Source organism: Gopherus flavomarginatus, chromosome 3 (assembly GCF_025201925.1).
Source record: "Gopherus flavomarginatus isolate rGopFla2 chromosome 3, rGopFla2.mat.asm, whole genome shotgun sequence".
Taxonomy (NCBI): Eukaryota; Metazoa; Chordata; order Testudines; family Testudinidae; genus Gopherus; species Gopherus flavomarginatus.
This window is the reverse complement of record NC_066619.1, coordinates 250,766,310-250,781,726: the sequence shown is the minus strand read 5'-3', so window position 1 is coordinate 250,781,726 and position 15,417 is coordinate 250,766,310. Positions and strand designations below refer to the sequence as shown.

Sequence of the window (15,417 nt, the reverse complement as noted above, 5' to 3'; positions counted from 1 at the left end):
CAGGACACAGTACTCCAGCTGGGGCGTCACCAGTGCCAAGCAGCCTAAGTCTCAATAATGAAAAGGAAGGTTTCAGTGTAGAACAGCGGTTTTCAACCTGCTGTTCGCGGACCCCTGTGTAACTGCCAACTATATCTACGATTTCCAAGGGGGACTGCACCTTCATTCAAAATTTTTTAGGTGTCTGCAAATGAAAAAGGTTGAAAACTACTGGTGTAGAACACAAAGCTACGCTCTTGGTTTCCCAAACCTGGCAGGCAGCATTGATGATCTTTCTGAAATAGACTTAAGCATGCTCTGGGATCAAGACTTCCAAAAAGAGCCTGGAACCTGCTCCAACTCTGAATCTACCCTGGAAGCTCATACAACTTTTCATCAGCCTGGAGCTTGAATAGATAAACATAATCTTTGCAGGCATGAGCGGTGAACTTCAAGCAGGCAGAAAACCCGTTGGAAAAATTTCCTTGATCTAAGCATCATGATTATCTGGTCTAGTCTGGACATCTTCCCCAAGAAGGGTAGTCATTAAATCTAGTAATTTTCCCCACATCCTGTGATTATAGTAGAAAAAACTAACGCACTTAGGGATACAGGGGATAGGTTTCTACTGAACCAAAAATTTAAGTGCCTAAACATTTAAAACTAATTTTAATTATTTACATTAAAACTAGATTTTAACTAGGGGAAAAAAACAAAACAAAATACAAGTAATCACCATTGAGTTGAAAGTTCAAGGACTGGTTCAGCTACTTTAAGAAACTGAGCATGAATGAGGGCTATGCCTCCTTATATAGCCTTACCTAGAGTATTCCATAGCTCAAAATGAAGTCTGCACATCTACTGGTAATTTAAGCTTTCCTAGGGGCCCTGGGCTTATGCAGCATGCTGGTGCTTCTCACAAGTAAGCACTGACAATACTCAAAGAAGCATAACTGAACAATGCAAACATATATTCTCAACCATGCTGTTATGAGTCTGCACTTCATATAAACATTTAAAGATAATTTCTTTTTCCATAGGTACAATCCATACTAATATCACGAAAGCCTGATCACAGAGCTTGCTACAGAAGCTAAAACTTACAGGTGAAAGGTTAAGCTTTGAGTATTCAGCCCAAGAACTGATTTGTGACCACACACGGAATTATACTGAAAGACTAACTGTAAAGAGTTATGCTTCATAGAAACATACTTCATGTAACCCTAAATGGCACAACTGAATATGCAAGTAGACAAAAGGCAAAAACAGCAGCAGTCCTAAATCATTATTCCTCCCAATGAGTGATGAAAGCTACAGTAACTTTATCTAAGAGTTTAGTTACTGTATAAAGGCCATTGTCTACCTCAGATCTTTGTAACAACCACTCACTTTTATTGAAAGATCTGCATAGATTGAGGGTAGTATTAGACAGTGGCAGCATGCAAAAAGAGCAATGGACACTTTCTATGCACAAATGAATACATCAGGGATTCTCAAACTGTGGGTCAGGACCCCTCAAGGGGTTGCGAGATTATTACATGGGGGGTCATGAGCTGTCAGCCTCCACCACAAACCCTGCTTTGCCTCCAGCATTTATAATGGTGTTAAATATATAAAAAAGTGTTTTTAATTTATAAGGCGAGGGGGAGTGTCACACTCTGAGGCTTGCTATGTGAAAGGGGCCACCAGGACCACTGGAATACATAATCTTTGTTCAAAGTTTGTAGTGTTATCTGCCCAAAAACGCAGTTAACAGAGTTAAGGTAGCTCAGCGGTGCCTCGTGTCCTTCCAGATTGTCTAGTTCAGCTATGCTCAAACCTCTGAAAATCAGGAAATTAAAAAAGTTAGGGCACTCACCAAACCCACAATGCAACCTTAACTCTGCCTTCTGGAGTTGAAGAAAGCCATTGGGAATGGCTCAGTAAGGTAATGCCATGATAAGCAGACATGAAGGATAAAGAAAAGGCACCACTGCTTATGTTATGTTTCACAAATTTGAATTCTAGCATTTATTTGCATGCACTGTTGCTGAGTTTAGTGTTGGTGAAGTAGCTATATTGAATGGTGGAAGGGTTAGCTGGATCACATTGACGAAGGTGTCACTACAATATGAGGAAAGGTGCCCAAGTAACTTGATAGATCAAATATGCTTCATTTCAGTACTAAGTTCTGTAGGTTATGTCAGAGGCACACAAGGGTGTCTTCTTGCCATCAGATTATAAACAGTGTGGTGGCATACATGAGGGGTCACCACAGCTTAATGAAGGGACTTTTCTTTATTTCTGGTTATTGCAGAGTAGAAGAACTTCAAGTCCCGGAAAGGCAATGAGGCAGTAACTGGGCATCCTTAATTCTACATTAAAGTTTTTAGGCAGTTTATTTAAAAAAAAGAAAAAAAAGAAAAAAAAAAAAGAAAATTACCCCTCAGCACTCCCACGTTCCACAGCCCAACTCTCCCATTCCACTGTCTCTGGCTCCTTACCAATGATGTAACCAGCTACAAAGGGCACTGGCTGCACATTAGTCCCTTTACTGCCTCTGAATCATCACATCTCTCTGGAGTTCCAGTCCTCACTTCCCAGCGCACCTCCCCACAGAGGAACAAGCATCAGCCAGGGCCCCAACAATGGAGGAGCTGAGCAGAAAATTTAGGACTAGTGCAGGGACTGACATGGAGTCAGTGGGAATGTGTTCTGAAGAGGAAAGAAATGGAGGGTTTGGGCAGCACAGCTGTAGCCCCAGTACATCCCTTCTTGCACAGTTTTAATCACATCCTTTCCTCATAACACTCTTCCACTGCTTGACCTCCTCTTTTCCATTAGAAGCAGAAGAGGGAAGGATGAGGCTGGTGCTCCGTCAACGTTGTTCAAGGCAGCATGCAAAAAGGAGGGAGTTCTGGGTTCTTTCCCCTGATCAGGGAGCACTGGAACAATAAGGAGCCCTGGAGTTCCTTCTCTTGGTAAAGCAGCTATGGAGAGAAATTGTGGTGGATGAGGAGGGCAGAGACGGCTCCACTTTCCTTTCTCGCCAAGAATATCTGACTTTCCCCCTTATGATTCTGCTATGTCAGTAACTCTGAGCTCTCAAAGAGCTATGGTCTTTTTGAGGACAATTCCTTATTCACCGAGGACTCTCAGAAGTTTCTTTTTGAAAACCCTGTTCTTTGTCAATGCTCTAGTCACTGAACTGGGTTTTCAAGAACAGTGTTTGCATGATCCTTTATACTAATAAGGGACAGAGGTGGCGACTCCCTGCCTTGCATCCTCCTAAGCCCCCACAACTACTGCACTGCTTCAATATTCCCATCACCCCCATATTCCTCCTCACTGCTCCAACGCCAAGACTCCTTAGCAGCACCAAAAAAGTTAAGAATCTGATAATGTTATGATCAGTTCACATTATGGGCACAGTCAATCCCTTTACCAAAATGCCGAACAACTTGCTTTCTTTAGATCATACTCAGTTCCATTGTTCAGGAAACAGCTGAGGATCACAAGTCGTGATTACATAAACCTAACTGCTTATTAGAATCTTTCATTTTCTCTCTCATGTTAATTTCCTTGACAAGTAAAATCAGAGCCTGTGATTTTTGAGGACTTTAAAATATCAACTCAAAAAAGGGCAAACCTTCCCGAAGAAAGCAGACAATGAACAGCCCACGTCCACTGCCTGTTTTCTGACAGTTGCCATACGTAGGACTTGAACTCTCAGTACATGGGTGTTGCTCAGGTTCAATGGCCACAGAATATCACCTGGAGTCACTTAGGCCTCGTCTAGTGTGTGTGTGTGCACGCACGCGCGTTTGACGTAAGATACGCAACTTCGGCTACAAGAATAGCGTAGCTGAAGTCAACACATCTTATTTCGACTTCCTCCTGTCCTCACGGCGCAGGATCGACAGCCGCAGCTGCCCCATCGACTCTGCTTCCGCCTCTTGCCCTGGTGAGGTTCCGGAGTCAACAGGGAGCGTGTTACAGGATCTTTTTATCGCATCTAGACAAGACGCGATAAATCGATCCCCGATAGATTGCTACACGCCAATCCAGCGCGTAGTGCGGACGTACCCTTAGCTACTTGACAGCACACTGCTGACTAATGTTCTGGCTCAAAATGAGCCCTCGTTTTGCAGCATATGCACATTTCATTCTGGCTCATGACTGAGGCTCAACTTTACCTTGAGTTCTAAACTTTATCCAGAATAGCTTTGAAAATATTGCTTCCCCAAAGGGGCAGTGAGTGCTAGGCACTAGATGAGAAATTCTGAACAAGTGAGATTAGTTTGGGTAGGATTACAGTCAAAACCTGATTCCCAATGTAGGCAAAACATTAAAGTAATCAGTTGATCTTTAGGGGGACTAAATCGAGATTCCCTTGCTCAAATGACCCCATATTTGGAGTACTAATCTTACCCACATCCCCATGATGTACAGCAAATTTCAAGAAAATCTGAGTAAGCATGTATATTTTAGAACACTTAGAATAATCATCTTTTAAACAGTAAGTGAGGCTCAACTACAAAGCAGAATTACTGCTCTGCTAGAATGTGGGTTTACCTTAATGCAAACCTTAAAAATGTCATTTCTTCATTCTCCATAGAATGGACTCTTACATTTTATGGAAAAGACTTCTTTGCTAGAAGGAGGGAACTAGAGATGGAGAAGAGAGAACTTACAACAGAGTGTTTCCTTGGCAACATGTCATGAAGCAGACAGAGAAAGGAAAAAGCAAAAAGGAACAGATGCGGATTGATAAGTAACATACTCACTACATCAACTAACTTTTGTCCTTTGTAACCAAGATATCTAGCATGTTCTAGTAAGATGGTATGGTCTTTGCCTAGACAGGAATGATTAGCTTTTCTTCCCTTTGTAACAGAAGAGCTGTATTTATCTAATATAAAGTAAACGCTATTGATAAATATTGAAGGGAACAAGAGCCAACTGATCAGCCCAAGACACAAGGTTGGTTTACATCTTGTGGGGAAAGAGGAGAAATACTTGGGGACTGACTAAGAGGTACTCCATATTGGAGAGGGTTGGAAAGGACTGGTATTTATACACTGAAGTACAGCAGTCATGTCTTCACGTACAGCACTACATCCATGTAGTCTGTCCTATGCTGACAGGAGAGCTTCTTCTACTGGCCTAGTTAATTGTATAGAGACGGTAGCTATGTCAGCAGAAGAAGCTCTCTCACCAATGTAGTGCTATCTACATGGGCGGGTTAGGTCGGTATAACTACATTGCTGAGGAGTGTAGATTTTTTCACACTCCTGAGCGACGTGGTTATACCGATATAGGTACGTAGTGCAGACCTGGCCTCAGTGAATGGAGGATAGAAAGGGATTTGTGTTAACATCAAAAACAACCCCTCTAACTATAAGGCTGAAAGGCACAGTTATCCCTGGATAGAGAATTCACACCACCAGGCCACAGGTACTTCAGCAATGCCAACTCTGTCCTTAAAATTGGGTGTGTATATGTCATTCTTGTAGAATGATGGAAACAATCTCTTTAGTCTTGCCCCAATAAAAAGGCAAGGTGGTAACAGGTGGAATGAGGAGAAAAATGACTAATAGGCTATCGAGCCATTGAGCTGTATTAATGCAGGAGATATCCAGAATACTGGCTCAGAAAAAAAAAAAAGAAACCCACCCCTCTCCTGTGTGGGAAGGTGCATGTGGGAGGGGGAGACTATCATGGCAACCACAGAAACAAGGCTCAGCACTTGAATGCAATTAAGGATTGCTGTGTCAACAATCAGGGTGAACTTCTCCCCATATGTTTAGGCATTCAGGAATTTTTCCTGGCCTAAGACCAAGTGATTTATGTCAGAACATTCATGTGTGAACAGAGAAGACTCTTGTCCTGACATTTCCTTTTCACACTTGAACACACTGACTAATGCTGTCTCCACTTCAACTTATGCCTTTTTGTCCCTACTATCTTTCACTAAGCTGAGAAAAGGAATACCCCTGCTGAGTTAGTATGCAAGGCCAATACCTTAATCTCATTCAATTCCTTCCCAAGGATCCATTCATACCGAAACAACAGATATATAGTTTTTAAGACCAGAAGGGGCAAATCAAATAATCTAGTCTGATCTTTTCCATACCAGATTATTTTACCCAGTTACCCCTTTATTGAATCCATTAACTTGCATCTGACTAAGCAGACCTTCCAGAAAGACATCCAGTTTTGAACACATTAAGAGATGGAGAAACCACTACTTCCCTCAGTAGTCTGTTCTAACAGTTAATAACCTCACTCTTAAACTAAAAGTGATTTCTAATCTGAATTTGTCCAGCTTCAGCTTTTAGTCACTGGTTCTTATTATGTCTTTCTCTGCTAAATTAAAGAACCTGTCAGCAGCCAGTATTTTCCTATATTCGAGAAGGTACCTATACACTAATCAAGTCATCTCTCAATTCTTTTTTGATCAAACAAAAATAAGATGTTCTTTTAGTCTCTCACTGGGAGGCATTTTCTCTAACCTTTGAAACATTTTTGTAGCTCTTTTCTGCACTCTATGCAGTTCTACCACAATCCTTTTTAAAATGTTGAGCCCAGAACTGTATGCAGTATCCTAATATCTGTCTCACCAACACCATATGCAAGGTAAAAATCACCTCCCCATCTCTAGTCACTACTTTCATTAATACAAGGAAGGACTGCATTAGCTCTTGCATCGCAATGGGAGCTCATGTTCAGTTGTTTGCCCACTATGACCTGTAAATCCTTTTCAGAGTCACTGTTTTTCAGGATACAGTGCCCTATTTTGCATATGTGGTGTACATTCCTTGTTCCTAAAAATACACCTCTGCCTCGATATAACACTGTCCTCGGGAGCCAAAAAATCTTACCACGTTATATCGAACTTGCTGTGATCCACTGGAGTGCACAGCTGCCCCCCCCCGCCCCCACCCCCGAGCACTGCTTTACCACGTTATATCCGAATTCGTATTATATAGAGGTAGAGGTGTATAATTTAGCATCTGGCTGTATTAAAACACATTTTATGTGACTGGGCCCAAATTACCAAGTGATCCAGACTGCTCTGTCTGAACTGGCTTCATCATTATTTACTACTCTACCAATCTTTGGGTCATCTACAAATTTTTATCAACAGTGATTTTATATTTACTTCCAGATCATTGATGAAAGCACTAAATAGGAATGAGGCCAGTAATGATTCCTGTGAAACTAAAAGCACTTCCACTCAATGATTCTCCCCCAGGACAACTTTTGAGATCTGTGTTAATCAGTTCTTAATCCATTTAAAATGTGCCATAGTGCTAATTTTTTAATCAGAATATCATGCAGTACTAAGTCAAATGCCTTACAAAAGTCTAAGTATGTTACATCTATACAGTAAACCTTATCAATCTATCAAAACTGTTTTTTATACAAGAGATACAAGACCTATTTGCCATAAAATCTTGCTGAGTGGCATTAATTGTACACCTACCTTTTAGGTCTTTGTTAATTAAAACATATTATAATTTTTTTCATTATTTTGCCTAGGGTTCATATCAGGCCAACCACCCTATACTTACCCAAGTCATCTCGTTTGCCCTTTTTTAATACTGGCACAGCACAATGCTAGCATTCTTCAAGTCTTCTAGAAATTCCCTGGATTGCCTAATTGTCCTTAATCCTGCCAGCCAAGGATTTTTCCTTGATGTCTTTAGCTGCCCTTATCAATTTTCTACATTTGATAGCTTCTAATTTATACTGCCTGCTATCTACTTCCCCTTTTTCCATCTGAACAAGGATGGGCTGTTAGTTGCCCTCTTTTTTGATTATGGAATCTTAGCATTTTGGACATCTAATAAAGAACTGGGAGTTCTTATTACATTTTTTTGTCTTAAATTCTTCTTCCCAATCAATTTTCCTGAGTTTTGGGAAATCAGCTCTTTCAATAAACTAACCAATAACGGGAAGATTAAGAGCAACTGAGAATAATTTATATCCTACCAAAGAAGTTAAACATGGAAGTGGGACTTTTCCAAAGTGTGCAAAGCCACTTCTGAGCTGGATACTTTTATTATTCCATGACTGTCAGGTCAAGTCTTGCTACTTATGATGCAAAGCAAAGCGAACCCACCACTGGGATGGTGAGCATAAGCTTGAAGAGTTCATTGTCTTTCAGTAACTTGAGAGCAAAGCCTATGAGGAAAGGAAGTCTGTCAGAGCAACTACACAATACCCTCTCTGCATCCAATGAGGGTTTGCTGAGCAACTAGTTAGAGGCTCTTTTAGGAACCTGCTTTCTGAGGGCATATCAACTTCCCAAGTGCTGGCTATCAAAGGAGGATGGAGATTCTTCTGCTTGGCTCTATACCAGCTTCCCCCCATCATGTGTCATTTTATGCAATGAATATTTCTGCACCTATTGACCAGTCCCTCCAAGATTTCATATGCCTAGAATACCTCACTGCTCTGAGCAGGCTAGTGAAACAGTATCAGACACATGCAGTGTGGGGGCAGGAAACTTCCAGTTAGGGAAGTATGCCAGCCAGATATATCACAAGAAATTCATTTAAATGTTTTTGTGGTAAAGCACCAGAATCCACCAAATACATTGGTGATGACCTACAATTTTCACTGGCTAATCATCCTAAAAAAGAAAATATTGCTCACAGGGAAGGGGAAGAAACATGAGAAGGGAAAACAGGACATGTAAACAGATAGATACAGATCAGAAAAAATAACTTAGGGCTGACAGAGGCATCACATCTCCCTCACACAGCAGAAAATTGCTTTTCTTTTATTAAGAAAACCAACAGAACCTTAGTCAATTAGGTAGCTTGTTAATGTTAAGCCTTGAGGAAAAAGTTTCACATTCCCAAAGTCATCAACTTGGAGCTGATTTCTACAACCGATAGAGCAATTGTCAGTAGGAGCTCCCAAACTGGAGAACACCACAGTAAGAACCACACTGGGAACAGGTATAGTGGTGGCTGAACCACCCCAAAGGGACTTATGGTGGATCCAGTGAAGGAATGTAAGAAAGTAAATGTCCTGTATGTCAGCAGTACAGAGAAACTCAACCATGCTGTCCAAATCATGAGACGCAGGGCCTCTTCAGAAGATGGCAGCCAGAGAAGGGAGTCAAGATCCAAGGCAGAGATTAGCATGAAATTAAAAACAAACCAACAAAAAAAATCCCCACAAACTTGGACACTTCAAGTTATACCAGGTTACATGCCCAGGTTCCTGTCTCAGGGCTAAATTCCCTCTAAGCTGGGTGGCTTCTCCCCCAGCCCCAGAGCTGCTGTGGCCGGGGAGAGGTGCCTGTTCCCCAACCCCGGGCTGCAGCGGTGAGAGGGGGTTTGGGGGAGTCCTCTTTCCCCATCACAGCCCTGGGGCAGCCTCCACCCTTAACCCCTCATCCCCAGCCCTATCCCAGAACCCACACCCCCAGCCCTGAGCCCCCTCCTGCGCTCCAACCCTCTGCCCCTGCCCTGAGCCCCCTCCACACTCCGAACCCCTCGGCCCCCACCTCTGCCACACATCACCTCCATATTGGTGCACATAAAATTAATTCCGCACTTGGACGCAAAAAAAATAGAGGGAACATTATCTGAGGGTAGCACTTATGGTACGGCTCCTACGTTTATCAAGTGATCTCCAGTAGGGTTATCAACCTTTTTTCATTTGCGGATCCCTTTGTAAATTTCAAACAGAGGTGCATACCCCTTTGTAAATCTACTGTCTGTATATATAGTTGAATTCTCTTCAGTAAGTTTTTTTGCAGACCATAGGTTGAGAATCACTGATCTACAGCATCCTCAGACTCCAGCTTCTGCAGTCATCTCACCCACGCCCTGGCTACATAGGCTGATTTAACAGCTGTCTAAACTGAGGCCCTGGAACATTCAGAACACCGCCTTAGTGGCAAACCTACAATTCACTTTCTAAAGCTGAGCTTCAGCCCTTTTTTGGTTTCTTTATGATGTACAAAGCAACCTTCAATTTTTGTACTTCATTTTTTTTCTGCCTGGTTTTACCTCATATCAGGAATGTCAAGTTTACTCTTCCCCTGATATTGCCAAAAGGCTCTCGGAGGTTTCCGGGATACTTTTTGTAAGCTGTAACACATTAATTGGGCAAATGTACTGAACCTATAATAAAGGCTTCCTTTACCAAAGATATTGAATCAGTTAAGTTAAAGATGTTAAAAGTGTTAATATAAGAATTCGATTCCCTCTCAATCGGCTTTCACTCTCTTCATGTTGCCATTTCACTAGATTTCCACTAGTCTTCCTGATCAGTCATAATGCAAATTGCTAATGAAAAAAACAAAAACTTTTGGAGATCACCTTTTTGGAGAAGCTTCTGCAAATGTCTGTATCTTTATGTTCACCCCTTCTACAAGACTATGATAAATTTGGCACAATGTATGCTTTGTGAAGTATCATCTGAAAACTCAATTTGCTGAGTTTTGTTCTGGTAAAACCTGAGTGGCAACATGGAATGTAAAATTATAAAATTCTACTGTAGGATATGACCGAGACATATTCCAAGTCTGCAAAAACAGCCACACCCCACTCCTTCAGAAACAAAAAGCCAGACCTCAGTCAGGGGTCAACAAGATAAAATGGACTATCACTTGGTCAACTGGTCATTCTTGGGCAGGAAAAGGTGTGAGCGAGAAATTTACATCTTGGCAAAGAAACTGCTGGAGGTTCCCATCTCCACAGAGTGTCTCCTGAACCTCAGCTGGAGATGATTTTCAAAGAAAAAGAACTATAAGAAAGGAGAACAGACACCTCAAAAATACTTGTCCCACTCTTTCTGCCCACAGCATCACTACCACCTGACGGACAAGGAAAGTAACAGTGAACTGGAGGAAGAGTCCTACTCATAAGAAATTCAACTCATAAGACTGCTGAAAGGTGGTGAGAAACCTTTTGATTTATTTAGCTTGTTAAATTAGATATTAGCTGTGTTTTACCTTTTTATTTCTTTATAATCAATTCTGACTTTTATGCCCCATCGACTCGTAATCACTGAAAAAAAAAATCTATCTTTCTGTAGTTAAAAAACTTGTTTTATCTAAACCAGTGTGCATTTAGATTGACGTGTTGAGGAAGCTTCATTTGTGATAACAGAATTTGAGTATATTGTTTTCTACTGAAGAAATGACAGACTTTATATAAGCTTGTATTCTCCAGGAGGGTGCTGGGCAGCACAAGATGCACATTTCTGGGGGAATGTCTGGGGCTGGGAATTTGCAAGTGTTGCTCTGCAGTGTAATTTAGGAGTGTCTGGCTATAGCGCTCATACTGTATAGCTGGGAGTAATTTACATGGTGGGGGCTATGCGACAGCAGACCAGAAGTGATTACTCTTACACCAAAGCACTGTAAAAGGCATCCCAGGTTGGAGAATTGAGGGGACACAGATGTTTAGCAGTGGAGACTCTACCCTAGGTAATGTTCCAATAGATACCAAAAAACCCAGTTCAACCAGCAAGAACACTATCTCACCCCCTGCAGATCACAAGATTTTGAGTACATTCATCTGGCCAGCCACTTTCAGAACATAGCTTTCATCTCCTCTCCTCATCCCCCATTTCTTAGTTACAGGGAGGGACACTTACACCCACCATCCTGGCTGGCACAAAAGGATGTTGGAAAAACACTTAAGTTTAAACAAGAGAAGATAAAATTTTAAGAGTCTGAAAAACCCTAAATCCTCACTTCATATATACTGAAATATTTTCTGTATTTTCAGTCCTACTCTGTCTGAAAGCTCATGCTCCAAAGTATCAGTAGAGTGACAATTTCCTCAGAAATACCATTCTGGTTACTTACAGTTATAAAGATATCCCCACCTATTTCTCAAAGCTACTTCAAAAATTAAATATCACAAATACATGCACATTTCTGTAACTATAAGAACCTTTTTTTGTTTTTTTTTAACATAAGAATATAAAATTTAAGTTCCAAAAAATGGATCTAGAAACATAAATAGTCAATCTGATTTTCAAAAGTGCAGAATACCCAGAGGCTCCCATTCAAGTTAATGAGAGCTACTGGGTGCTTAGCACCTTTCAATTTCAAGTTACTTAGGTCATAAATATGAGCCTAGGAACCTAATTTTAGATTTCTATGTAGAAAAGCTTGGCCCTGAAAATATCTTAGCAATTTTCTTTTAACAAAAATCTTTCATATCATATAGAGTCAGCCCAACATTTATCTCCTGTCTCACTCCCCAAAATCAGTTTCCTTATTTAATCAATTCCACATTTGAAAGTCAGGGAATAAAACATGAATGCAGAACTAAAACCCTTAACATGTATAAGCTTCTGAATCTAGCCCTACAATGATGAATACAAAAGATACCTCTTGTCCAGTAAGAAAGAGCAGAAGATCTCCTTCCTCCTCTTCACACATGTGAATCTGTATTACTGTTCGAATGGCCGCCTCAAGGTAATCCCTCTCTGGCTCTGGAGTATAGAAAATCTCCACAGGATGGGTACGACCAGGGATAGTTAGAAGAGGACAATTATCAAAATAAATCTGGAACTTGCCAGCATCTAGAGTAGCACTCATAACTATAACCTGTAAATTAGAGGGAAAACAGAATTACTCCAAAGTTAACATCAAGAACCTACAGAATGTTATACTTAATACACAGACAGTGAGAAACTAAACTTAAAATGTATAATTAAAAGATCAAATTTAAGATTTCATTCAAAATTTCCTTGCTTTAGTGGTCTGCTCAACTCAAAACATTTGTTTTAGAAGTTCTCTTTTGTTTAATATGTTGAAAGAAACGTTAGGAAAACAGTTTTATAACAAACTGCTTTTATATTCACATGGCTTCCACTAAAGAGATCAGAAGTTATATATGTATCAGAAGGTAAATATGACCCTTATTAGCAAATCTATTGGTAAGCATAGTGAAATCCATACTGAGAATTTTTTAACACTTCTGTGTTTCCTGACTATGTACTGGCTTCTACAAAGCATAATTGCTACTAACCTTCAAGTCAGATCTTTGCCTTACAACCTCTTTCAGAACTCCCATCAAAATATCAGTAGCCAATGTTCTTTCATGGGCCTCGTCAAGAATTATAACACCATAACGCTCCAGCAAAGGGTCATTCATAGCTTCACGAAGTAACATACCATCAGTCATATACCTGAAAAACAATATTTTCAATTTTCCAAATTAATATTGAAGTATCATCTGTGTAGAAACTTCCATAATTCCTTCTCACTGACTCACAGTTTCTATCTTACCCATCCCTTTTTTGTCCATACTTCAACAAAAAAAACTTCAAAAACAGACTTCAATGGGAAACTGCAGAACCGGAATTAATTTGCAAACTTGACACAATCAAATTAGGCCTGAATAAAGACTGGGAGTGGCTGGGTCACTACAAAAAGTAATTTTCCCTCTGATATTCACCCCTTCTTGTCAAGAATAGGCTACTTCCACCCTGTTTGAATTGGCCTCGTTAGCACAGACCCCCCACTTGCTAAGGCAACTCCCATCTTTTCATGTGCTGTAATATATACACCAGCCTACTGTATTTTTCACACCATGCATCTGATGAAGTGGGCTGTAGCCCACGAAAGCTTATGCCCAAATAAATTTGTTAGTCTCTAAGGTGCCACAAAGACTCCTCGGTTGTTTTTTTTTTTTGCTGATACAGACTAACACGGCTACCCCTCTGAAACCCAGTAAGAATGTTAACATAACGACCAGAGTCTAAAAACAAATTTATGCTTCATTCTACCATCACAGGTTTTAGCATAGGCATATATTTAGACTTTAACATATTTAGATTTAAAAAAAAAGAAAAAAAAAGTATTTTTTTCTTCCAACTCAACAAAGAAATCATATGGAGAAAATATATGGAATCCAGAATTGTTAGCTTGAGCAGGTGTGTAAAGCACTGGATGAGGCCCACTTCATTACCAAAACAACCCAGAGTATTTCCAGATATGAACAGTGTGATTCCAACGTGTATCAAAGCAAACGTCAAAAATTTTCGCAAAAGAGACCTTCCCACCAAAGAATAGCCAATAGCCCACGTAGAATGTGGGAAACCAGGCAGAGGGGGACTTGAATCCCTGTACTGAGACACTGGTGCATTGAGGGCTCCGTTAATTACGGTAAGATTCAGCTTACTTGAATAATGAGAAACCAATCTATATATTTCAAAATGCACTTGTGACTATGACATCTTGAGAAAATATATGGAATCCAGAATTGTTAGCTTGAGCAGGTGCGTAAAGCACTGGATGAGGCCCACTTATTATCTTTGTGTGAGTTACATGGCACATTCAGTTAGTTCATTACCAAACCAACCCAGAGTATTTCCAGAAATGAACAGTGGATATTACAGCTTTTAATGAAGTTTGTAACAATGACTTAAACCTGCATATCCCACATCGTAAATGAGGGCACTAACCACCATGCTATCATCTCTCTATCTGGCTCAATGAATTTTTATACAAAATTGAACAGCTCCAACAGGAGAAAGAGAGAAAAAGGCTGGGTCTATAGCCTCATGATTAAGGCACACCCCTGGAACGTGGAAGACCTGGGTTCAAGTCCCCCTCTGCCTGGTTTCCCACATTCTACGTGGGCTATTGGCTATTCTTTGGTGGGAAGGTCTCTTTTGAGAAAATTTTTGACATTTGCTTTGATACACATTGGAATCACACTGCTCATATCTGGAAATACTCTGGGTTGTTTTGGTAATGAACTAACTGAATGTGCCATGTAACTCACACAAAGATAATAAGTGGGCCTCATCCAGTGCTTTACACACCTGCTCAAGCTAACAATTCTGGATTCCATATATTTTCTCAAGGTGTCATAGTCACAAGTGCATTTTGAAATATATAGATTGGTTTCTCATTATTCAAGTAAGCTGAATCTTACCGTAATTAACAGACAGAACTGCTCAGATGGTCAGCTTTTATTTCCTTATGACACCAGTCTACTTCCTTGACTGACCAACCGATCACTGCACATGCCCATGGTGAGCCAGGAAGCATAACTGATGAGGGACTTGTAGGAGATTGGAGGTTAGCAAGCATATCCATGAACCCAGGGGGAGGGACTCCAAATCTGCACAGGAGGACTAGGTGAGGGAAAACCCAGTGTCTGTTTAAGTACACCAGCACTTTTGGGGCTCCACTACTACAACCTCAGTGCACCACCGAGGCCATGCAGCAGTGTAGAAGGAGCCCTCAATGCACCAATGTCTCAGTACAGGCATCTCACTTTATCACCTTGCTCCCCTTTTTATGATCGCTCATTCCCCTCAACTCCGAAGTTGCCCCTCTACAAGATGTACATACAGAAACCGAGGAGAGGAGAGGAGAGAGGAGTCAGTGGGCATGCAGAAGATGGTTTTATGGGCATTATGTCTTGGCTGGAAAACTAAGCAGGGACTGGGACTCTTCCT

The 15,417-nt window shown here is 40.8% G+C and overlaps 1 protein-coding gene across 2 annotated transcripts in view; it reads right to left on the bottom strand.

Moving 5' to 3' along the window:
• DHX15 (DEAH-box helicase 15) overlaps positions 1-15,417 on the bottom strand; it is a 66,667-nt gene that overhangs the window by 38,316 nt on the left and 12,934 nt on the right. For both annotated transcript variants that reach the window (XR_007773561.1, XM_050947580.1), the window contains exons 4-5: positions 12,975-13,134; positions 12,332-12,550 (exon numbers count right to left, since the gene is read on the bottom strand). Coding sequence is in view for 1 of the 2 variants with exons in the window: in XM_050947580.1 (XP_050803537.1) it covers positions 12,332-12,550; positions 12,975-13,134 (379 nt within the window). In the remaining variant the exon portion in view is untranslated. The remainder of the gene's footprint in view (positions 1-12,331; positions 12,551-12,974; positions 13,135-15,417) is intronic.